Raw genomic sequence first — 25159 nt, forward strand, 5'->3', positions numbered from 1 at the left:
CAAAAACAGGACCAATGCTGTCACGTGACACGGTCATCCGTAATGCAAGATGGAGTCGAGGCGTTTCGAGGATGTGTACTGTAATCAAAATGTGTTAAATAGTACGAGTGATGTTTAGGATTAGAGAGTAGCAAATGCATATTTTCTTTATTTTTTATTAAATCTATATGCGGTCATCTTAAATCTGTCTGTTAAATATTGATTTTCTCTAAATTTGATCATTGAGGAATCTATTTAGCAAGCGAGCTAGCAGCAATCTGTCAAGTGGTTGGAATGTTCATAAATGTCCTATAAATTTGGAGATCAATATGGCGCTACGGGAGTTAAAAGTTTGCCTTCTTGGGGTAAGACATAGCCTCTCTAAACGGTTTATTCCAGTTTGATATTGTTTCCTAACTACTAAGTTGCCTACCGTTAGCTATCTAATTACATCAAGTTAAATATCACCATCATTATCAGTCTATCACTGCAGAATTTCTTTTAGTTCACATCCTATCCTCTCACTGTCCTGTTGATATGTTGACACAATTTATTAAAAGTGATACACAAAGGAGGTGTACGTTAGAGGATACAGTGCATCTTAAAGTTAATGTTACTAATGTTGACAATGTTACATGTTCATGTAGGCTTAGACAGAAAGGAAGGAAACAGTAGGAATACATTATTGCTTCTAGTGAATAGGTTATATACCTGATGATGCTAGATTTAAAACGTATAACAGTTACAATTTGGCCCCTTGCGTGTGTGGAACAGTTAATCTCTTATTTTCTTGTGTTTCTACAGGACACGGGGGTTGGCAAGTCCAGTATTGTGTGGAGGTTTGTGGAAGACAGCTTTGACCCAAACATCAATCCAACTATTGGGTAAGTACTGTAAAAAAACATACAGCTGGATCACAATCACAGTCTTACTCCAATGTTTCCCATCTTTTCATGTGCAAACAATATATCTGATTGTGAAGTGGGTTTTCTTTTTGATGAAGGGGAGGGGGTGTCATTTGCAGTATGTAGTTTAGATCATGGACACCAACAGTAGGTTGTGTGTCATATTTCTTTCTGTGTTTTTCAGGGCATCCTTCATGACCAAGACTGTGCAGTATCAGAACGAGCTGCACAAGTTCCTGATTTGGGACACTGCTGGACAGGAGAGGGTCAGTACTTAAAGGAGATAGTTTTAGCATCATTTTCATCTAAAGAAGGGCCTTTCGTTTTTACTGCAGGTGCAGTGATATCATATGTCTGGTAGGGGGCGCTGTTTATCTATCCATAAAGTTTAGTTGGTTTTTTTACATTGTTGAAACGCTTAGAAGAGGCCCCATCATAAAGTGGAGTTGACAGGTTAAGGAATCATGGGTTTGCATTATCAACAGCAATGCTGCCTGTTTAGTCTTGTGGATAACATAGGTATGTCTGTCATGATTAAAGTAACTCCTGCTCTCTTCCCGCTCTTCATGACCTCTTCTCCCCTCCCCCTCCCACTCCCTCTCCCTTTGCCATCTCTCACTCTCTCTGTCTATCACTGTCTCTTTTCATTCACCCTAACACATCTACACATTCATTTGCATGTTGAATCGCTTACACACAGTACTCAAGGCTGATATTCTAAAGAATGTCACACATTTATGTGAACAGTCAGAGGAGTTGTATGTCAGCAGTCATAACATGGTGGGCAAAATGGGAGGCTTCTCGTAACTTGATCTGCTCTCATGTTTGTCTACTATACTACATGATGCTATATTTGGAATGCCTCACAGACCACCCAGGCCTGGGCTTTGCCACATGCAAATAACATAGGATATGAGTACCATAATCATCTTCAGAAACATATTTAGCTTGTATGCTAATAAGCACAATCACATAAGGAACTTAAAAACAACTAAAGGAGAAACATTTCTAATGTTTGCTGAACAGTTCCCTCTTTAATCGAGCGATCCGCAGCTGTTTTTCCTTTTTTGTGTTGTTCCCCTACTCTTTCCTCAGCGAGCACAGCGTCGCCTACTGAACTGTTCTAGCCCCTCCTTGTTTTCCCCAGAGGTGCGAGATGAGTCACTGTGTTTGTGTCGTGTCCTTTGTCCGCTGGGGCCTGGCCTGGCCAGGGTCCCCGGAGCAGACCCCCGTGAAATAAACCCTTTAAGATAAGGCAGGCAGATGAAACCAGAGCGGTCTCCAGCCTGCCACTGTGTGATGCCTTGCCAGCTCCTCTTCCAATGCTCGGTTCCTCTTCCCCTTCTCCTCACTCTCACTCGTTTCATCTCCAACTTCCCTTCTCTGCCACAGACTTTCCTTCTCTGCTCCATGTCTGCTTGTGCTGATCTCTCTTTCTACCGAGTGGCTCACAGCTGTGTGCAAGAATGTAGAAATATTCTGTTGGTGGCTTGATGTTGTTTTCCTTTTAAGCTGCTGTGGTATTTTGCAAAGCTCTCATGGTGTGTGATTTTCAGCTTCTGGAGAATAGTCTTTTTAGGCTTTTTACATTTACACAGTCTCTCTTATCCAGTGCGACTTACGACTTACAGTAAGTACATTGACATTCCCCCGAGGCAATTAGGGTGAAGTGCCTTGCCCAAGGACACAACATCATTTTGGCATGGCCAGGAATTGAACCAGCAACCTTCTGATTAATAGCCCGCTTCCCTACAGTAACCGCTCAGCCATCTGACCCCCAATTATTTTATTTTTTGACCTGTTGGAGAGTAAACCGAGACGAGGTGGCATCAAATGAGCGAGCACAGAAGCAGAGTTGTGATTTTGTGGAATCATTAGTGTACAGCCGAACCAGACGGTTAACTCCTGAGTCCTGATCCATTATGACTGATCTGTCTGCACATGCAGACAACAAGCAGGATGGACTCTGACTCTGACCCCCGGAGAACCCACTCTGGGGGCACCCTACTGGCACAGAGGAACACCTTTCACTCACTGCCAGGCTCATCATTTCTGTAATTAATCTGCACATACTGAGCAGCCGGGGAGCTGTTAGAGGGCGGCAGTGTGGCCAGATGTGTGGTTTAGCCTTGTGGTGAGCGCTCTCTGGGCACAGGCAGTCAGACCACACAGGACTGTCTGTAGCAGAGCTAGCTTCAGCTCTGGCCAGACAGACAGAGTCCCCTCAATCCTTCTGCCAAATATCCCTAGTTGGACTGCCTTTGGTGGAGTTGGAGCCAGTAACAACTATAATTGTGTGGAATGTGTGTTTCCCTGAGGTAACTGTTTCATTCCAAGGAGGATCGTGTATTTCTTTATATTTGCTGAGTAAAATGGAATTGGCGGGAAAAGGCGGCTCATTCCAGCTTCGGCTGCTCCTGTTATACTTTTTTTTTTTTTTCTTTAGTCAAATCTTTTTATTTTATTAGCTAATATGTGACACCTCGGATTATTATAATAAATGTGTTAATAAAGACTACCTTACAAAAAGACGGCTTTAGATAAGATGGACTTTATTGTCCCAAAAGAAACGAGTCTGAACAGTATAGTCCTGTACATTGAATTCAGTTGCTGCTCTGTAGGATCAATTCAAGATACATACATGGATCTTCATTAAGACCTGAATTATTTTGGCCACTTTGCTTTCCACTTCTTAGTTTGTAGCTTGCTGCTTTGTACCCAGCTCACAAATCACATTTCGTTTCTCACGTTTCTTTTCGTTTCAGAGGAAATATAACCACATGATATTTTGTTTTTATCCAAGAAGACAGAGGTTCAGTATATGAGATGGAAGGTCACCCGTATTGAGGAGCCTGTCCTAACCAATCACTCTCTCTGTCTAACCCCCGCATCAGCCTAGGACCCGTCTGGTGGTACTTATACCACCTCACATCCTCCACGCCCTTCTATTGTACAACACTGACTCGGATATGTAAGCTATTTGATTTGAAGTTTTATGCAGACAGGAGTTTGCTAATTGAACTTGAACGTTTCAAACCCTCAGAGCTCATAAGCTTTTGGAAAATACTATACCAGAACGGATACCAAGAACTGGCAAACATCTGAACAGTTATTCCCCCAACTGTGGAATTGGAGAATATGTTCACATTGTTTTGATTACGCCGGGCCTTGTGATGTCTTGGGTTAAGACCGAATGTATAGTCCTCCATAAATATGACAACGCTAACTGATTTTGACACATTGTGCTCATCTTTCTCCTGATGGTTACCACATGTGGGACTGGTTGGTGGAAAGGCCTGCCACACTTCCAGTTACACACAGCTTCCTGGCTCTGTGGGCCCAGAACATTCTTCTGGTTTCTCAAAACGGTGCATCTTTGCTTTTTCCAATAATCTTCATGAAGTCTAAAGTTAATTTATGAGGGTCATAAAAAACTATCGGTGCTGTATAGATGAGCAGTGATAAGCCATGGTAGGTTATTCACATCTTAAACACACGAGGGAATTTTTTTAATTTCTTTGCATAGTTATTGGTGATTGTAAAGCTGTTTTAGGATCCTTCATTTTCCTATGCTTCTCCACATACAAGGCATTTGGGCAGGAAAATCTATTTAAATGGCCTTCGAAGAGATGCCAAAAAGTGTCTCTTAACGTTCCTTTTGAAGTATATGAAGTCTTAAATCCTAGACCTGTACTTGCGTCGGTATCTTGATGTACAGTCCCCCTGCTACATGCAGCTTGTACAAGGGCCCTGGCCTCCAGTAAGGCCGGTTCATGACCTCCAATAAGGCTGGTTCATCCAGAGAGAAAGACCTTCAGAAGGATGTAGTCTTCTCCAGCCAGCAGACTGACTCTGTCTTTGAAGAATAACTGCAGGACATTTACTACCATGTTTTATCTCTCTCTCTCTCTCTCTCTCTCTCTCTCTCTCTCTCCCCATAGTTCCGTGCTCTGGCGCCAATGTACTACCGAGGCTCGGCTGCAGCCATCATTGTCTATGACATCACTAAAGAGGTACCAGACAGTATCCCCCTCTTAGTCCCTTTCCTTTGACTTCTCATGAAATACCCACAAAGTGTATTTCCTAAAACGTGTTGTTTATCCAGTGTCCCTCTCCATGTGTTCCTCAGGAGTCTTTCCAGACGCTGAAGAACTGGGTGAAGGAACTCCGGCAGCACGGCCCTCCCAACATTGTGGTGGCCATCGCCGGAAACAAGTGTGACCTGTCTGATGCCAGGTACAACTTGCCTGGCTGTACACCTGGCGTAGGTCAACATCACTCAGTGCCCGGTTCCCAAGATCATCGAGTGATAGACACACAGATATTCCTGCCTTTTATATTTAGATTCACCAGACCAATGCTTACCAAGTCCATTTAGGCCTAACTAATGTATGAATGTGCTTACCCAGATTACTAATGGACCAACAGTGCCTATTGAAAATGTCAATACAATAGACACACATTACAGAGCTATTGTAATTGTTTGTGAGACAAAGCCAGGAGTTCGAGACAGATAAATGTGCCCTTGCGTCGTTCAGAGTAGAATCTGTTGTAGAAACATGATCTGTGGATGGTCATTCACCACCATTTGTAGCTACGGCGTAATCTGATCAGCAGTTTAGGGTTGAATGACCAGAGTGCAGGGGAGACAGCCTCCAGCTGGAGTGGACTAACCTACTCAAGGCTGCTGCTGGTTACACTGTATGAAGACATGACAAAGGGGAAGTGTCTCTACTATCTGTTTCATCTTTTCCTTTGTATATTTCTGCTCTGTCTCTCGCCCCCCCCTCCCCCTCTTTGTGGTACTGGTGTTAAACGTGTGCTGTATCTCTATCTCTCTCCAGGGAGGTGTCAGAGAAGGATGCCAAAGACTATGCTGACTCCATTCATGCCATATTTGTGGAAAGCAGTGCCAAAAACGCAATTAACATCAATGAAGTGTTTATTGAGATTAGTAAGTGTGTGTTTCAATGAGCCAGCCATTGTCAGAGGCCCTTAATGGGATTGTTTGAGGCATCACTTTTGCTTCCAAGACCAAACCCTGTGTGGTGAATACTCTTATGTAGCACAAGTGATTTCTGGGTGGGTGTTCACTGTATTTAAGCCTGGATGTTACGTTGTTTTCCCTCCCTTTGGGTGTCACACTGTTTTGTGTCCCCTCCCCTGCAGGCCAGCGTATCCCTGTGCTGGACACGGTAGGAGGGACTGCAGGGCAGGGCTTCAAACTGCGGCGCCAGCCCTCTGAGACCCGACGCAGCTGCTGCTGATGCTGCCCAGGACCGGTACACTTTGACCCCCCCCCCCCCCCCCCCGACCTCTGACCCCGTCTCAGCCCACAGCCCCCTCGGAGCTTCCACTTCCTGTCACAGAGAACCGCGATTCATGCTAACGCTGCCTTAGAGTGTTCCGCCCATACCCTGGGACTAGCCTCTACCAACAGTCCTGTCAGTCCATCAAACACTTCCTTGTGCCCGTCAGAGACCAGGATGGTACTGTACTCCACGCCACGGCAGGCCTGCTTCATTACATCCCCTTGTTTCGCGGGCGAACATGTCCCAACAGGTCTGCCCACCACAGGCCTCCGATGGATCTGTCAAGTCCTCGTTGTTTTCTCAGACAACACCGACATGCTGTCTGCTCATCCCGACCACACACAGGGACACATCTGCTCCACACCCTGCCGCCTGGCTGGTCCATGGAGCCAGCCCCAGCTCCATCATGGTACGGTGGTTGGCTGTAGACTCTCATCCTGTCTTCTTGCCTGGACACAGCAGGTAATGTTCAGATGTCCGCATCATGCCCTGTCAAACACAATGGATGGGGAATGGTTGATTCAGATTGTGCCATATGTAGAAGTTTGCTTTATTCCATGCTCCAGATGGAACTATAAACACAATCTCTAAAACAACAAGGACCAAAACAACATGCCATTATTCATTAAGCTAAGCCCTACCAGAACTAAATTGTGTACTAGATATCTTGCAGTCTTTTCCATGCGCTCTGTGTTCTTTGACAGACACACATCATCATGGAGGCATGGCTGAACACAAATTTTTGTGTTTTATTCATTTAGAGCTCGTCTTTGCAAACATTTAATCAAATTGAATTAACACATTTAACTAAAGTTTCACGTTCTGCACTTTTGAGGGTATGTCACAGCCTACACACAATAAATATATAGAGAGTAGCATACCCTAAGCAGTAAGAACTACCATGCTACACTTCTTCAATAAGAATAATGAAGCAAGCCTTGCTAAACTAGACAGTCCACAGAGCAGACCAAGAGCCACGCAGAGAAGCATCTCTTCCCTTTCTTTCTAGTCTTGGTCCGGTGTGCCTCAGCCACTGGTGTCTAATGAGATTCAGTATCCCCCCAGTATCTTCTAGGCCCGGTGACAGTGTTGCTGAGGGCTCGCCTCAAGTGCTGACAAGGCTGGCAGCCTCCAAGTGTGTGATGTGCTAACTTTTCCAACTGCTCACATGTTTTCCACATTTCCCTTTTTAATGGTTGAGAGAATGAGCCAATCTCTGGAATTCTGTAAATGAATTGCTCCAGAGTGCCTGGAGAGTGTGCTGCCAGTCATTTTACAGTATTAGTTTTGCTTCAATGTTTCTTAAATGGCATTTTAACTGTTTGTGTTAGTTGGCGAACCTGTCTTTCCTCGAACCCCTTGCTGTTTTTTATGATTGTTTTACAGGGGAGGCTGATTTTGTGAGGTCTTGCCAATTATTTAATTGTCCCATAAACATTTTTCATCTTTCACTTCTTATTCTTTCAGAGTAAGCACTGGCTTGCACATCCAACCTAGTTTTATTGCCTGGCCTGTGATGAAAAGGGTGCTATCTGGAAACTTGTTTCAGGGCGAACCAAGCTATGCTGTTAGAGCTTGGAACCCTTTGAGGGGAAAAGATTCTGTGCAGAAACAGACATTCTGTTCTGTTAGCATGCTGACCCGCTAACGAACCGTGGTCGCTTTTCCACTCTGAGTGATGTGCTGCTCTGCTCAAGGGACCTGTTATTAGTATTCTTTTCAACCTTGAGATCCCCCCCCCCCCCCTCCTCCTCTCCTCTCCCCACCTCGTATCTCCTCTCTCCCTCTTTCCTTTCTTGTGCAGTGGGATGAGAAAATGGTGAGACATCCAGAAAACACTAGAATGAAGGATAAGTTTTGCTGGACAAGTGTTGAATGTACTAGATATTTGTCCAAGCAATGTTAATTCACATTTCATTTATCTTCTTTTGTCTTACCCCTATTGTTTCAAATTTAATAGATGGGGAAAACAGTAGATAGGATGGTATGCTGCCTCTGAGCATCTCTGTTACAGTGTTTCTGCATGGACTTGGATGGACACTATGGGTTACTACATAGCCTGGTCTCTGTGGATGTTACGGTGGTCTACTATAAAACAGCATATGTACTTTTCTGTCTTTCTTTTCTTGCCATAATGCATATCCAAGTGGCTTGTTACTGGTGAACTCTGTCAAATACAAGGTAATCTGAATATTCTTCAGGTTTTATTTAGAGATGAATTCAATGTGCAATAATTGTCTTTGTGACAAGTTTCACTAAAATGTGACAGATAACAACTGGTAGATCTATAGATGATTTACTGAATACATTATCTTATTATAAACAGCAAAAACAATAATAATGAATTGTAAGGCATAAATATGACTTTCTTGTCTTGAAAGGACAGGGCATTTATTAAAAAAGAGAAACATTTTAGCTATGGTACTTCAGCAATTGCACTTTACGCACCTAACCTTAACCTTCTTTTGTGTTGTTAGGTGTGTCAAGGTTTCCCAGACATTCTAGATGTACTTCAAGTAACTGAAAAGTACAAAGAAGTTTACCAATTTGTTGTTCACTGTTTTGGGTGAATCCACATTATCCAGCTTGTTCCTTTGGATGATCCTGCAAGCCTTAGTATCACTTGATTCGTTTGTAGTATGCCTGTTCATTCATTTATAATTTTGTTACAGAAGCTGTTGTCTTGTCAATATCATGTAAATGCCATTTTTACACAGCACATGACTAATATGACTTATATAATTCACCTCTGTCCTCCATTGCTTTTCAATGGCATTTTTGTAACAGGTGATGGTCCCCTTTAGCCTAAATGTTCTAAATAATAAAATGATGTCAGGTTTGTGAAAATATCTACTTTATGAAATTTGAACTTGAAGCATTGGTGGATATTACTAGTTGTGCATTGTTGATGTTTGAAAAAATACAGATCTTCTTGGGCAGGCCCTGAGAATGTTTGGCAAAATCTCTTAATTATGTATTTTTCACTGTACATACCATCCAACCTGTACATTGCACAAATGTCTATTGATATTCAGCCTGTCAGAATTACTTGTATGATGTCTGAAATACAAGAAACCCATAGACTTACATACACAAGTTAATTACTCCTAGCAGTAGTTGTCATATTTAGCTTTTAATACAGTGCATTTCATATCGATTGTAAACTAAAAATACCTGAAAACACTTGTTCCCAGTGTATTTCTGAATGTCTTAAAAAAAAAGGGAGTTGTCAACCTGTTTATTAATAAAACAATACTAAGAAAGGGTATTTGTATCTTCTCCATGTGTGGGGGGAGGTTGGAGAGAGAAAAGGTTTGTGAGTGAGGCTTGTAGTCCTGCAATGTTCCGGCTTGAGAATGGTGATGTTTGAAACTGACACTGTGCTAACGTGTTCGTAGGGGGATACTGTGACAGTGTTGTTAGTAATAAGTCGTCTTGCTTCGGTGGCAACCAGCCCCCCGGCTATATATATAAAAATGACACCTGAGGTATGTGTTAGACGGAAAGGACCTCCTCGATGCTCTTTGGATTCTGCTGAAGGGGGCAGAACTCCCACCAGAGAGCCTCTCAACACCTAACATACATGATCACTCAGGTCCACTGTATCCAGAACACCTGTTCTGGATAGAATATAGGTCTACACTGATGCATTTACTAGATGATGGGGTTTGAAGGGATGGTTAATCTGAAGTGACAGTGACAAATACAAAGGTGGGTGAAGAGTAAGACCTATAACACTACTTTAACGTATAGCTTGCTGGTTAAGCAATATCAGACGAAATTTAAGAATGATTGATTACGTCTTTGAGGGTCCCAGTTTTGGGTTTGCCCCAAGCTTTGGTCGCGCCCCAGTCCCCTTGCCCGCAGTCCTTTGCAATGCATCCCCCCTCACACCTCTAGTTGAGAGACTATGCAGGGGCTGTGACGTTGCACGAAGCCTCTCTCTCAGTCCCTTCCTGCTGCATCATAACAGCCGCTAGTAGCTCGAGTAGCACCCTGGATCTTTGCGGTGACCGGGTGACAGGATAATCGTAGCTAATTATAACAGATAATAACTGTAGACTTCAAATCAGGTAACAATACGATATCAAGACAACTCTACGAATACCAACTGTATTCAGATCACCCTCTTCGAACCGCTGGGATATGGCCAGACAAGAACAGGTTTTGCTCTTGGAGCCACAGCACGAACTGAAATTCCGAGGTAAGAGGGAGGGCCCAACTCTTGCTTGAGAGGGGTGTCTTTCAGTGACAGTATGGTGGGGAGGGGGGCAGGCCCACATTACGGTAACGAATTCGAGACATATCCAGCTAGCTAGATAACAACATTTAACGTTATGCACTGTGTGTTGTCAGTGGGGTAGCTAATTATGATCATATCCCCGTAGCAATAGTCCACTGCGCTAACAGCATCGCTAGTGTTAGCTAAGCGCGTAGCTTGCGTTTGCTAGCCAGGCCCTGTCATACATTCCTGCACCTGTCAATTAGCCTGCTAGCTGGCTAGCCAACTAACGCTATCTAGCCAAGTATAAATTGGTTGTTTCAGTAGGTCTACCTTGACGTTCAATAAACCATTCCAAATTAGTGAAAACTTGCCTAGATAAATCTTGCCTTAACATTTAACTACCAACCGACAGTTTAGTCATATTATTGCACGCGAAAATCCGTCGAAACACGTAGTTAGCTAGCTTGGCTGCCACTTTAGCTGTCATTTAAGATCTAAGAATTGACAGCTCTAGATGATCAACTGAACACACCGCTGGTAGCCACAGCCAGTGAGTCAACAACACAATTTTAACATGACAGATATTTACGGCTGGATATATTCCCATCTAAGTTCTCCACCCCAATTTGTCAAAAGTGACAGGAGACATTCAATATCCCTTTCTAGGGTATGGAAAGACACTAAGGTGTGTTCTTGCAACACTAGGCTGTGTTTATCCAATTAGGCAATATACTGCTAGTGCTAACTTACCCTTTTGAATGTATATATTTCATAATGGGTTAGCAAATTGATTTGTTACCTAGTAGGCTTCCTTTTTTGGAGGTGGTTTACAGTTGTGGTCATGGGTTTAGTCAGGATGTCAGTTTCCATTGCTCTGAAGCACTCAGGCCTAAATCATTCATTAAAGTCTGAAGTTGAAGTCTGCAAGTGCAGTAGGTCTAATGTAACCATGAAATCTAACTCAGCTATTGTACAATGTCTTGAAATGTGGAGCCTCTGCACACATTTGACATTATTTTGATTCTGTAGCATTGTTGATTAAAAAAAAAATAGGCCCCCCGGGCGAACAGGTACACCAAGGCTTGGTCTCCCAATGCAAACACACACACACACACACACCTTGATTGGCTCTCTTTTTATCTGATCAAAACACACTTCCTCGTTGAAGCAACAGCTCCTAATATCTTCCCTTTTGGAGACCGTTTCCTTCCCAGAGTAAGGTATAATCGGCTGTAGATCAGGTGTACGGTTGTCGACTGGTGGCGTGGGGCGACTCTGTGAAAGACCCTCAGTAGTCATGCCAGCTATGTGATCGTCTGAAGCTGTTCTTTGTCTGAGCGTGTGTGTGTGTGTGTGTGTGTGTGTGTGTGTGTGTGTGGGGGGGGGGGGTGTTGAAACCTGATCTAGAATCTACTGTTGGCCTATACAGGAGTGTTAATTCCCAACCAGCTTACTGTACTCGCTTCTACATTTCCACTCACACGATGTACTTCTCTATTATGTCTAAGACCAAGGCTCTCCTTCTCTGTGCACCCTCTTGTCGGTGAGGCCCCAGGTAGAATTTTTTAGAAATACAACCAAACACAGCCAGGTCCTACAGAATATTTACAGCTCTGGATTGCTTAAGGCTGGAATGTAAAGCCACTAAGCAGTTAAATCCATTTTAGTTGTGCACAGTTTAGCTGTGTGCTGTACCTGTTTACGGTGAGGTTATGTAGGTTGCCATACTCTTAAAGCCATTCTCTTCTGGTTTGACCACACCCACATCAGCTAACCCCAGGTTGTTACAATCCATCGGATCACTAAACTGTGACACACACAACCCACATGATCCTGATGGTTTCACGTTGAGCAACTCCATCAGCAACAATCTGATTGGATCCCGTAGCAAGGAGTTGAGAACCAGGATGTGACTCATCGTGCCTCATGATTGATGTGAAAGCTGACAGGTTTATTGAACTGGTTTTCCTGGCGAGGGAAACTTTACTACCAGAATCGGAGGTATTCTTCTACAGTGAATGTTTACATGCTAGGATGGAAACCTATTGTGTCAAACATTGACAAGGCTCAGCTGATGAAATAAAGACAGGATATGATTTGTTTGTAGCAGTTGCTTCAGGTCAGTAGTTCCTTCCTCATAGATCAGCAGAGGCCTTCATTCAGTCCAGTCCTCTAGCCCTACTCAGTCCAACCCAGCCCTGCCTAATGCAACCAAACCCACCCACAACCCATAAAGGTTGACCCCTCTATTATCCCTGAAATGTCTAACAGCTTCTCAAGGACATCTATGACTGTCCTAACGGTCTCGCCATTATCCTATTTCTGTTCTATTAGATATTATTAGAAACAAATTGGACGTAGTTAGAGAAGGCCTCTGTTATTTGGAGAGTAGTTTGAATCAAATAATAGAAAGCTGTAAAAATACCCCCAAACCTTCGACACTCTGGGGTCACAGCTGGCTGACTGCGTTTAGGGACCACAGTCTACCCAGCTTGATGCTACTCTGCCCTGTTCCCCTACTACAGTTCTCTGAAGATGCAGTTCACTAGATGGAACACCTTTTTATGTGTTTATATTGTGATAAGTTAACAAATCAAAAAAAAAAAAAAAAGAAAATGAATGCTGCATCACCCCCCCCCCCCATCCCGCAAAGGCTTTATGTTAAGCTACCAAAGCAGAGTAGGCCTTTTGATAACCGGTGGAATGATGTTTGAACCTGGGGCCTAGACCCAGGACACACACACAGACACTTCAGCCCATCTGATCCACTGTAGACAGGTTTAAACGCCTCCAGTTCCAAACCTGTTTGATCACCGCTCTTCTCCAGATCACCAGAACAGATTCATTGCATTTCAGAAGACTGTGATCGATGTGAGGCGCATTGGTGTTGAATGTCCCGGTGCTGTTCCTAGTGTTTCTCCCAGTGCTACTGCTAAACTGGTCTGCAGTCTGTATGAAAGGCTCTAGTCTGGTATCGATTGACATGTACGACTGAAGAATGAATGGGGCTGCTCATGGAGAAGGCCAAGTCTGGGTTTATGTAGTGGTGGCCATGAACCCTGCTCTCTAATTAGCTATGACCTAATTGCTCTGTGCTCCACTTATTAGAATAGGGAGGAAGAGGCAGCAGAATGGGAACATTCTGTTCTCTCTCTGTCAAAGGGCCTGACAGTAGCTTCCTATGGAATTGTTGTGTCTGTGTCAATATTTGAATAATATGATCATAGTAATATAATCATAATACAAATGCTAGCGATAAACTGATTGTAATAATCACTAAGGCCATCCTGCTGTTTTTGAGGTAGCCTAATCGATCATAGTTTTTTTACCAACGCTTTCATTTTATATCTGTGATTTTGTAGGAAGAAAGGATGCATATATAGAGATTGCAAATGTTGCCCTTGACGTCGCAGACTGAAGGTTAATGACGTGATGTCACCGTCCAGGAAACGACAAAAGTCTTGTGTTGCCAGCTGTCTTGCCACAGCTGCGTGTTACCTCGTGATGCTAACCTCAAATAAAACAATGCTGTCTGTTCTACAGGATTCATAGTCTGTATCTTATAATTGGAAGACAATATTCACTCTGGTAGATATGTAAAATGACCTTCAATATCTTGGTGTTTGGTACATTTAGTTCCTCCCAGGTTGTACTGCAAGTGTCTCTTTCTTTGGCAATTATGTAACAAGCATTGCCTCAGGCCTGGGTTTCTCACTGGAGTGCCAGGCTCCTCCCTTCACCAAACTCTTCTTCTGTGTACCATGGCAACGTGGCTGATGACGGATGTGTGCTTTCATGTCTTCTGATGTGCTGACTTGGTTGCATTCATTTCATTTGACTGGCTCATCATTTTTGTGTTCCGCTGCGCAGTTGCACATGATCACAAGCTGTGCATTCGAGTCTGCAACTGGCACTTTGGCTGTCCTTCTTTCTCATAGCCCCTCGATTTCCTCCAAGGCTCTCTCTCGCTGTTAACCTACTGTCGAGGAGAGTGTTTGTGGCACTTGATATAAATTTGTCACAAGATCTACAGTGTTCACAGTCGGGCATTTAAGGCAATCCCTCATCCTCTCCATCACTCCACCTCTCTCCTCTGTAACTCTATCTACCTCTCCCTACCGCTCAGTGACTTTCGACCTCTCTTTGCCTCTCTAACTTGTCTTTTTCTCTCTGTATCCCTATAACTCTCTTTGCTTCTCCCTAAGCTTGCCCCTCTCCCTGGATCTCCACAGGTCTCCCAAGTATCATACTCTAGAAGATCTATCTCCTTCATACATTGACAAGACAAGCTAGTCCATACATAGCTCCTATCATTTATAGGCAGCAGTTTTAGGCCAATTATAATTAGTCAGTCAATTAATAAGTGTGTTTTTGTCTTTTTTCCCTCCTTGTCTGTCTCAAAATGTACTCTCTCTCTCCTCCACCTTTCTCTTTCTCTGTCAGGTCCATTCTCAGACGTCGTCACCACGACTCTCAAACTCTCCAACCCGACAGACAGGAATGTGTGTTTCAAGGTGAAGACGACTGCGCCGCGCCGGTACTGCGTGCGGCCGAACAGCGGCGTCATCGATGCGGGGACCTCCATCAATGTCTCAGGTACGAGTGGTGTCAGCTGTCTCCTCCTTCTCCTCCTCCACCCCCTCCTCCATCCCCTCCTCCACCCCCTCCTCCATCCCCTCCTCCACCCCCTCCTCCTCCACCCCCTCCTCCATCCCCTCCTCCATCCCCTCCTCCACCCCCTCCTCCACCCCCTCCTCCATCCCCTCCTCCACCCCCTCCTCCTCCACCCCCTCCTCCACCCCCTCCTCCATCCCCTCCTCCACAACCTCCTCCATCCCCTCCTCCATCCCCTCCTCCACACCCTCCTCCACACCCTCCTCCACACCCTCCTCCACAACCTCCTCCACCCCCTCCTCCACACCCTCCTCCACACCCTCCTCCACCCCCTCCTCCACACCCTCCTCCACACCCTCCTCCATCCCCTCCTCCACCCCCTCCTCCATCCCCTCCTCCACAGCCTCCTCCACCCCCTCCTCCATCCCCTCCTCCACACCCTCCTCCATCCCCTCCTCCACACCCTCCTCCACCCCCTCCTCCACCCCCTCCTCTACACCCTCCTCCACCCCCTCCTCCACCCCCTCCTCCATCCCCTCCTCCACACCCTCCTCCACAGCCTCCTCCACCCCCTCCTCCACACCCTCCTCCACACCCTCCTCCACAGCCTCCTCCACCCCCTCCTCCACAGCCTCCTCCACACCCTCCTCCACAACCTCCTCCATCCCCTCCTCCATCCCCTCCTCCACACCCTCCTCCACACCCTCCTCCACACCCTCCTCCACAACCTCCTCCACCCCCTCCTCCACACCCTCCTCCACACCCTCCTCCACACCCTCCTCCACCCCCTCCTCCACCCCCTCCTCCACACCCTCCTCCACACCCTCCTCCATCCCCTCCTCCACCCCCTCCTCCATCCCCTCCTCCACACCCTCCTCCACAGCCTCCTCCACCCCCTCCTCCATCCCCTCCTCCACACCCTCCTCCATCCCCTCCTCCACACCCTCCTCCACCCCCTCCTCCACCCCCTCCTCCACACCCTCCTCCACAGCCTCCTCCACAGCCTCCTCCACCCCCTCCTCCACAGCCTCCTCCACACCCTCCTCCACACCCTCCTCGTGTTGTCCACGTATCCCTCCCCTCTTGTTGATCTCTCTCACCCTTCTCCCCGACCCTCTTCCTCTCTTTCTCCTCACTTCTCTCTTCCTCCCCCCTCTCCCTTCCCCTTACTCCTCCCCTCCTCCTCCCCTCTCTTCTCCTGTCCACCCTTTCTTCCAACACCTTACCATTCAGTTTCCCCTAGATCTAGTTTTGGAGGGACTCCAGGCCCAGCGTAGGGTTTCCAGACGAAACCACCTCTGCTATTTTCTGCCTCCGACTTAGTTTTCAGCTGCAGTATCTGATATCAGAAACAAAGAGACAGACAGGCTTTCTGACTGACTTCCTTACTGACATCAATGCAGATACACAGACAAATATATGTTTTTCCAGACACGCAGTGAGACAGACAGACAAACATACATACAGACATGGATGCAAACCTCAGACTGACATAATCCAGACAGACCCCCAGAACAGAGACAGACAAACATGCCCCGGACAGACAGACAGACCCCAGAGACAGACAGACATGCCCCAAACAGACAGACAGACAGACAGTTCGATCCAGCTGATGGTACACAGATTCTGGTACACAAAACCCTGATGGTCACATGCTCCTGCACAAACCACATCAAACAAAGCCCAATACAGGCCCGGATCAAATTCACACTTCAAACCACTCAGATAGAAGTGTGTATCCTGACCCTGGCATGGGGTTCCTGGGTGTTACTTTCTTTATGTCACCCAACAGACAGACCCCAGACCTCCCTGGGCCAGCCAGCCTGTCTGCTGGTCTGCTGTGGATCCCTAGTGGAGCTATGCACACTGAGCGTAAACAGAGCAGTACAAAAACAATGTGGGGGATTTTCTTCTGTCATTCGGAAAGGGAACACTTTGCCACAAGACACCTACAAGTCCCCAATGTGTCATTTGCAGGCTTAGTTGAAGACACACACGCAGCTTTTGAAGGTTAAACAGGACGAAACTTTAGACGTGAACCGCACCACATAAGAGGTGGTGTTCTGCTCCGTTGTGTCGCTCACAACGGGAAAAACAGAGAGCGAATGTCTCAAAGTCCCACAGAAATCCTTGTGTCAACAAATATTGATCTGCTTTTGAGAAGTCTTTGTTGTCTCAAGACTGATTTCCAGGTTCTCCAGTTATATCAACATTTTTGGGGAATCACGATGAAGATCAGCTTACCAACAATCACAGTTGGTCCCGACCACCTTCCTTATGGTTCGCCAACAATTCACACGAGTTTCCTTTGAAGAAATGCTTACACAGTGTGTTTACTTGTTCCTTAAATATCATTAATGATCGCCTTGGCCTGTAGCCTCAAATAGACCGCCTGCTGTTACGGAGACACCGTACGGTCGGTGAGGGCAGGGCATGTCGTGTGTGTGGGGAATCTTACCCCTTAAACTGCGTCCAGATAGAGCTCTTGACGGTTTCACGTTCCTGTCCCGGAGATCTCTTTGCAACCTCCCCTCCTGCACTCCTCCTGGGTAAACAGGGTGCAGCGTTTACAAGAGGAAAGAGGGCTAGTCACTAGTCAGGTTGCTGAACGGTGAGGGAATCGGGCTAGTAATCTGAAGGTTGCCAGATCGATTCCTGGACGTGCCAAATGATGTTGTGTCCTTGGGCAAGGCACTTCACCCTACTTGCCTCGGGGGGAATGTCCCTGTACTTACTGTAAGTCGCTCTGGATAAGAGCGTCTGCTAAATGACTAAATGTAATGTAAATGTAGTCTGATGACACCTCACTGTTAGGGCTCCTACCACTGGTCACCCTGCCTGACTCGGTTCTGACTTCACACCATAGAAAAGGAGTTTTGTCAAGCCCTGGTTAGTTCTCTCCCTAGTTCAAAGCAGATTGAGACTTCAAGACGGATTGATTTTATTTCCATTTGACCAAGACGGGACCCCTTTTTATGTTATTCACATAAACTGTCAAAGAACTTCCTCCGGTGTCCCCTGTCTCCCCGGTCTGACCGGCTCCTCTCGGACCTCAGCCACCAGGCCTGATTGGCTCAGACGGAAACAGGACGTTCTCAATCTGTCCCAGACGTCTGCTTCTGGTTTGGCTTATTGGACTCGCCTGATTGCCGTAGTGTGTGTGTGTGTTATGGTGAAGGAGAGGGCTGGGTTGTGGGCTGTGTGGAGTATTGGCATGTGTCTTAAGACGAGAGAGGTTGTGCTTACCACATGTGAGAGCCCCGGCCCTGACTCTGAAATCAAGAGGTCATTTTGTTTCTAATGAAAGCCCAAATGTCACGCACACACAAGCGCTGCTAGTCGGTATTGATGTTAAATGAGCCTTTGACTCCCAGTGCGCTTCTTAGTGTAATGACTGGTAGAGGAGCGGGATCAGCCATCAGTGCCCCCCCCCACCCCCCACCCCCCCCTCCGACAGCCTCATATGCAGGAACAACCTCAACATAAGAAAGTGATCATGATAAATCATTGTTACAGCTTCCAAATACCTTTTGGTCACTGGAATGAAATCAAATACCAGTGTTTGGGTGATGTGGGTTAAAGATGATGACTTAAACGCTAGCCCAACCCAGCACCTGTTTCTGCTTACAGCCATGTGTTGCTCGCGTCTCTGAAACACAGTTTGGAAGCTGTCAGAGATCTCCCTCCAGGGTGTTGCTTGGAGATCCATCGCTTGAAAAAAATAAATGCTGTCATGGTAACATGAACAAGGAAATAAATCATGAGTGCCGTATTTGTGAGAGAGAGGGGGTGGGTGAGGGAGGCAGGGAGGGAGGGAGGGAGGCAGGGAGAGGGTTTACACTAGTTCACTGCTTGGCTGCAGCTGTTGTATGTAGGTGTTCGATCTGGCCAGGGACATATTTATAGATCAAGAACTTAAAAAGCATCTGTGTTTTAGAGAGTTAGCATCAGTGATACTTGCTGTGTGCCTCACACAGCGGAGTCAACTACTTAAGGACCCACAGCAAAATACATACCTCACACTTTTTTATACTTAAACTGGGGAATAAACTGACAAACTATTCTAAGTTCATTAGAGGATAAGTACTGTTTATTTCTCCCCAGGAACATTGTTGATGTTGGACTAATCTGTCTGTTCTTCCTTTCTTTCTCTCTCGGTCTTTTCTTTCTTTCTTGTTTTTGGGTCTTTCTTTTCTCTCTGTCCTCCAGTCATGCTGCAGCCCTTCGACTACGACCCCAATGAGAAGAGCAAACACAAGTTCATGGTCCAGTCCATGCTGGCTCCGCCTGAGATGACTGACATGGAGGGAGTGGTGAGTGTGTCTTGTGGCCATCCACACACACACACACACACACACACACATGCATATTATCTCAGCATCTATTGTACACATGAGACATACACATATATACACATACTTTAAACTGTACGCACACACACACACACACACACTCCAACGAAGCCCATGGTTACCCACACAGAGGTCCCCGACACACCCAGACCCTGAGGAGCACAGTGTAGGGGTGTGGAGGAGGGCCCCTGGCCTGTAGCCACCGCAAGACCCTAGTGCTGCATGTGTGTGTGTGTGTGTGTGTGTGGTCTCTCTCTTAACGACACTGTCATTAGTTTACACTCAGTTGTAAATGATCTCATGTGCTTCCTCTGCACAGACAGGCCTCCAGAGAAAATGGTCGGATATTGCGATTGAGACACACAACCACCTCCTCCATCCCTCTGTCTCTGTTGCACACACACACACACACACACACAGAGGGTGAGGAAGGAGATGGTGCAGAGTGTGAGAGCCAGCTGGCTGTTGTGCAAGCCGGGGATTGTGACAGAGGGGTTAGAGAAACATGGAGGAAGAAGAGGAGAGAGTGCGGGAGGGAAGGAGGCATGGGGGAGCAATGAGGGGGCGGTGGAGGAAGAGTAACGAGGAGGAGAGAGAAAGAATGGAGGAGTAGCATGAGGAAAAGAACAAAAAAAAAAACGACATTGGAGATTAGTCCTGCCTGTCAGTTCTGTCCAGTCAGGGTTTTTTTTTCTCCTTCTCAACCCCTTTTTTTCTCCCCCTCTATCTCTCTCTGTCTCTCTCTCTTTCTATCTCTCCCTCGTCCTCTTCTCCCCAGTGGAAGGAAGCCAAGCCGGAGGAACTGATGGACTCTAAGCTGAGGTGCAATTTTGAGCTGCCGGCAGAGAATGATAAAACGGTGGGTACCTTCTCTGTCTCTCTCTACACACACATACACACACAGACACATACACAGAGACACACACAGACAACCCCAGACGTATGATGAACTAGCGAAGGTTGGCCATTGATGTTGTTGTTTTGGATCGGTTGCCACGCTCACTGCTGTACAGCAACACCCTGAAACACACTGTAGCTAGATTGAAACCAGCCTGAATCTCTTTGAAGGGTGCACTCTCATCAAGTCTGTATACACAACGGCTGAGGGTCACCACTCGGCCTGCCAAGGAGAAGGGAGCTGAGGATCATTTCTACTCACCTCTCTCCCAACTCTGATCCTATCCTGCTCTCCCCTCACCCCTCTCACCTCCCCTGACCCCCCCCCCCCCCACACAGCACGACATGGACTCCTCCAAGATGATGTCGTCCAGCCTGCTGAAGTCCGAGTCCTCCACTCTGTCGATGAAGTCCATGGGCTCCACCCTGGATGACGGAGAAGTCAGGAAGATCATGGAGGAATGCAAGAGGCTGCAGATGGAGGCACAGAGGCTACGAGAAGAGAACAAACAGATCAGGGTCAGACGACACACACACACACACAGCATACCGCACACACACAACCTAACACAACAGCACACACCAACACAGCACACACAGCACCACCCCCTCCTCTTTAAGTGTTGCCAGAGTCAGAATGAGTGTTGGCGGCTCCTGTGGTGGATTAAACTAACAGAACCCTTGCAGATCTCCACCCACGCACACACACACGCACACACACCTACACACACCACCCGTCATGGGGAAATGGAGTGTATTAAAGCCTGGCGCCTAATGCACTCCCCTGGGGTTTGAACAGATGTACATTTAAACGTATGGCTCCTTCTTTCTTCTATTGGGATGGTGGGATGGAGGGAGGAGTTAATGGATGGCTGGACTGATGAATAGATAGATGACTGTCCGTATGACAGATGGGGCTGGACTGTTACTTTTTTCCTTTCAAATTTCCTTTCAAAAAAGTTTATCTTACCTCCCCCCTCGTTCCCCCCCCTCCCCCCTCCATGCTACTAGGAAGATGATGGGCTACGGATGAGGAAGAGCAATGTGATGTCCTCCCAGCACTCCGCCTCCTCCTCAGTCGGCATGGTGAAGGAGGAGGGGCTTAGCGCTCGCACAGTGGCGCTCATCGTCCTCTTCTTCGTGGTCGGCGTCGTCGTTGGCAAGCTGGTATTGTAGAGCGCGTTTGCCGTGGCGATGGCTGCAACTGCGTTGCCGTGGTGACAGCATGCTTCGGGGGACGAAAACAAAACAAACAGGGATTCGGGATTTTTGATGAGAAATGCCATATCAATGGGCTACTTTTGATTCTGTCATTTATGTAAAAATTCTAAGGAGATATGTACAAAAAAAAAAGACAAAAAAAAAAGAAAAGTCATCATGTTATGAACAAACAAACTGTCACTGGTCTTGCCTCTGTGTAACCATTACATAATCATCCTGGCGTTCCTCCCAAACTTCCAAATGTACTGATGATGACCGCAGTATTGGACTGCTGAATCCAGGGAGATGCTAGCTGTTCAGTCCCTCATCCCTATGGAGTTACCAACCACTGAGGGAGCGGTTTCAGTCAGTTTACATTGTGTGAATAGCGTTTTCATGTACCGCCTTTTCCTTCTCTAAACGATGGAGACCAGAGCTAGTTTATGTACCCACCCCTCTGTACTGTGTTGCCAGGTTTGCAGCACTCCTTTCAGCTAATCCCCTTTTCATGCAGGGCTACTGTCAATCAAATTGACCAACCCAGTCAGAGTCTTTGTGTAGACAGGATCCTCCCTGATTGAGGGACATATTTGATTGATCCATACCATTTGTCCCTCCTCCCAGTTTTGTGTTTTTGTGGAGGAAACCTGGCAGCCCTTCCCTTGATCCCTGACCCGAGAAAACAGAGGTGTCTTGATTGCATGCGTCCACAAAGATTGTTGGAGTTTGACATTTAATTTTATGGCTTTTTATCATTGTTGTCTCATGTCTCTCAGCTGTAGATTCGCACAGCTCAATTTTCGGATTTTCTCGCTCTCTTTATTTTCTTGTGCATTTTTATGATTTGGTGATTCATGTTTGTAAAACGGAGGCGTTACAAGCTAACCTAGCTGGCTAGCTAGTAGAGCTTGAGGTGGGTACAACTGGCTCCTGACTCCAAGACTTCATGGGGATAAGCCTTTTGCCTTGTGACCTGTATGGGCAAGTTATTCTTGGGCAGAGAGAGAGAGACATAAAAAGACATACAGAGAGAGAGAGAGATACAGAGAGAGAGAGACAGAAAAAGACATACAGAGAGAGAGAGAGAGACATACAGAGAGAGAGAGAGAGACATACAGAGAGAGAGAGAAAGACATACAGAGAGAGAGATAGCTGTGGGACAGTTGAGGGTAGAAGTGATTACTGTAGGGAGGTTTACTACATTTTTACCAAGTAGCAATACTGATATGCCCTATGTGATGTCAAACCGCTCGTTTATTGCTGCTGGCTGTTAGGATAAAAGCCTGTCTGTGATCCGAACCGTGTTCCATGCCGTCTGTCTGTCTGGTCACGTTCTCTCCGTCTCCCCATCTATGAAAAATCTCTCCTCTCCTCCTATCAACTCTTCTTCTCTGCCGTACCTTTGCGTCTCCTTCTCCACGTTCATCCTGCCCCCCCTCTGCTCCACTTCCCTCTGCTCATCTTCCTTTCCCCTGCTGAATTCCGGAAGAGTGAGTGAATGTTTGTTCTATCGTTATTGGTTCAGCTATCACGGCGCTACACTCATCTTCATTGTCATGCACAAGTAGTCCAAATCATGTTTCCCCCAGTTCCTACCCATCCCATAATAGCACCCCCTGTTAGTTTGCGTCTGTCTGTGTTGTCAGTCATGGGACTTGTAGGGAGAGTATTGTATCTCCAGGCGCTATCCTCAAGGGACCATATTGTCACAAGGCCAGCTTCTGCCAGGATGCAAGAAAGAAGGGGGGTGTTGGGGTGGGTAAGAGGATAATGTTTGATATCATAAATTCCACCCAGTAAACTTTTGTTTGAACTCAACAAAGAAGAGGAGCTGTAGAGAGAGTGAAGCAGAGTGGAGTATATAGAAAGCTTATTTCTTACTGGTCAAATATGTGAGGAGGAGGAGATGATGGAGAGACTAAAAAAGTGTATTCTTCTCTAGCTAAATGCACGAGGGGACCGAAAATAACAAAGGAAGCTACTGTAATCTTATGTAAGCTACTGTAATAATCTGTATTTAGCGGGGGGGAGAAGTGGAGATGGAGGTAGTGGATTCTACTTAACCTACAAAGGAGACACTATTGTTCTGCTGTAACTACACGTTAACTCAAGGAGAAGAAAAGAGAGACCTAGTGCATTCTACTTAACCCACAGCGAAGAGCAGAGGGGGGGAGAGAGAGAGAGAGAGGGAGAGCGAGGAAAGGGACACTCAGCTTTACTTAATAAAAGAGTAGTGAAAGGGAAAAGAGAAATGGTTTGTTGTGTGTGTAGTGAGGAGTGGAGTGGGCTATGTTATCTGGCCGGCGTCCTCCCTCCTCCCCCCCTCCTCTTCTGGAGTAAACCAACAGATCCAACAGACCTGGATGAGCTGAAGAATGTTCTGGTCTACACAGTTGTCACCGGTCATGTCAGATCAGTGGTTTCTCCAAGGCAGAGAGGAAGGATGTGTTCCTGGAGAGTGTGACCGGGCCCTGATGTGAGGATGACTTGCAGTGTAGTGCAAGGGCAAAGCAGGCCTGAGGTGACCAGGTCCCCAGTGACCTCGGCGCTCAGAATAACTGGGTTCCCATGCGACAGCCAAGACAGTTTTAAGACGTGTTAGAATGTTTTAGAAGTTCTCTCAGTTTGAAGATGTAACATGTCAGAGCGCAGAACTGAGAAGGCCATTTCAAAACCAAACATTCCATTCTAAAGCAGCTTCAAACTGCTTGGCTGTGAACCCAGCAGCCCACCTCACTGAGGCTTCTGTCAGCTTCAAACTCTGGATATCTCCATGATCTATGTAAGCAGTCCGGCAACTGTTTTGTATGTATATAAATAAATAAGTCTATCTGAAAAGATTAATATTCCTAGTCAAGTTAGTCTCTGGTGTATAAAAAATAACCAACCACCTTGTTGGACTATGTAGCATCTTAATAAATTAAATGAATTAAAGTCTGTTCCGTCTCAATGTGGTGTTATTTTATGATTGATACACACACACACACACACACACACACTGTGTACACAGACAAATATATACAGAGTGAATTGTCTTTTCTTAACCTGCCATCTCCAGGTAATACTTGCAGGCTCTGTTAGAGGCATGTCTTCTACAGAGGGTGCATGTAGAATTTCTGACAGAATATCATAATCTGTTCCGGTATTGCTGGCTGTACGCTAGCCAGTTCATTCTCTGTGCTTGGATTGGAGCACACCCCATATTCTTGGCTATAAATGTGTAAAAACAGATTTCCGTCAGATAATTAATGGCCATTTGGCTTTTAATAGCTAGTTGTGTTGAAAGAAAGCTTGTTAATTCATCCAGTGTTATTATATCTTGTTTACCCTGGGAGCCTTTCTGTCTGCACTTGGTGGTTTGAGTTGAGCACAGTTGGCCTGCTTGAGAGTCAGAACTGAGGCAGTGTCTCTGCATCTTTCTTCTTTACTTCCCCTTTGAGAATGAACTGATCACATGAAGAGAAGCGCATGTTTTCATTGGTCCTTTTAGTGGAGAGGAGGGGTGATGGGAAATAAGGAATGATGAATGTAGTTATAGGCTACTGAAGTTATGCTTTCATTAAAACAAATTCATAAATAATTCAGACACTAACTAGGTTGGTCGATTAGAAATGGAAGCTTTTGGATAAAAAGTATACTATTGTATTATGGATGAATCGTTTTGATGAATTTGAA

The 25159-nt window shown here is 46.0% G+C and overlaps 2 protein-coding genes across 4 annotated transcripts; both read left to right on the top strand.

Moving 5' to 3' along the window:
• The first annotated feature begins 25 nt into the window (after window positions 1-25).
• Window positions 26-9462, top strand: rab22a (RAB22A, member RAS oncogene family). 3 transcript variants are annotated; one of them, XR_014766563.1, is made up of 8 exons: window positions 26-344; window positions 784-863; window positions 1069-1150; window positions 4826-4897; window positions 5014-5120; window positions 5729-5838; window positions 6054-6658; window positions 8001-9462. XR_014766563.1 is itself a non-coding variant. In XM_084704778.1 (7 exons), the coding sequence occupies exons 1-7, from the start codon at window positions 309-311 to the stop codon at window positions 6149-6151; spliced, it is 585 nt and encodes a 194-aa protein (XP_084560904.1). In that variant the 5' UTR covers window positions 26-308; the 3' UTR covers window positions 6152-9462. The 3 variants fall into 3 exon arrangements, 1 of the variants encoding a protein (XP_084560904.1); XR_014766564.1 differs by having other exon boundaries at window positions 8674-9462; XM_084704778.1 differs by having other exon boundaries at window positions 6054-9462.
• Window positions 9463-10135: 673 nt separating this feature from the next.
• On the top strand, window positions 10136-24423 carry vapb (VAMP (vesicle-associated membrane protein)-associated protein B and C). Its single transcript, XM_084704777.1, has 6 exons — window positions 10136-10400; window positions 14865-15017; window positions 19245-19348; window positions 20166-20246; window positions 20624-20803; window positions 21296-24423. The coding sequence occupies exons 1-6, from the start codon at window positions 10343-10345 to the stop codon at window positions 21458-21460; spliced, it is 741 nt and encodes a 246-aa protein (XP_084560903.1). The 5' UTR covers window positions 10136-10342; the 3' UTR covers window positions 21461-24423.
• The last annotated feature ends 736 nt before the right edge of the window (window positions 24424-25159 follow it).

This window comes from Hypomesus nipponensis, chromosome 9 (assembly GCF_054491055.1).
Source record: "Hypomesus nipponensis isolate SF chromosome 9, ASM5449105v1, whole genome shotgun sequence".
In the NCBI taxonomy this organism is placed as follows: domain Eukaryota; kingdom Metazoa; phylum Chordata; class Actinopteri; order Osmeriformes; family Osmeridae; genus Hypomesus; species Hypomesus nipponensis.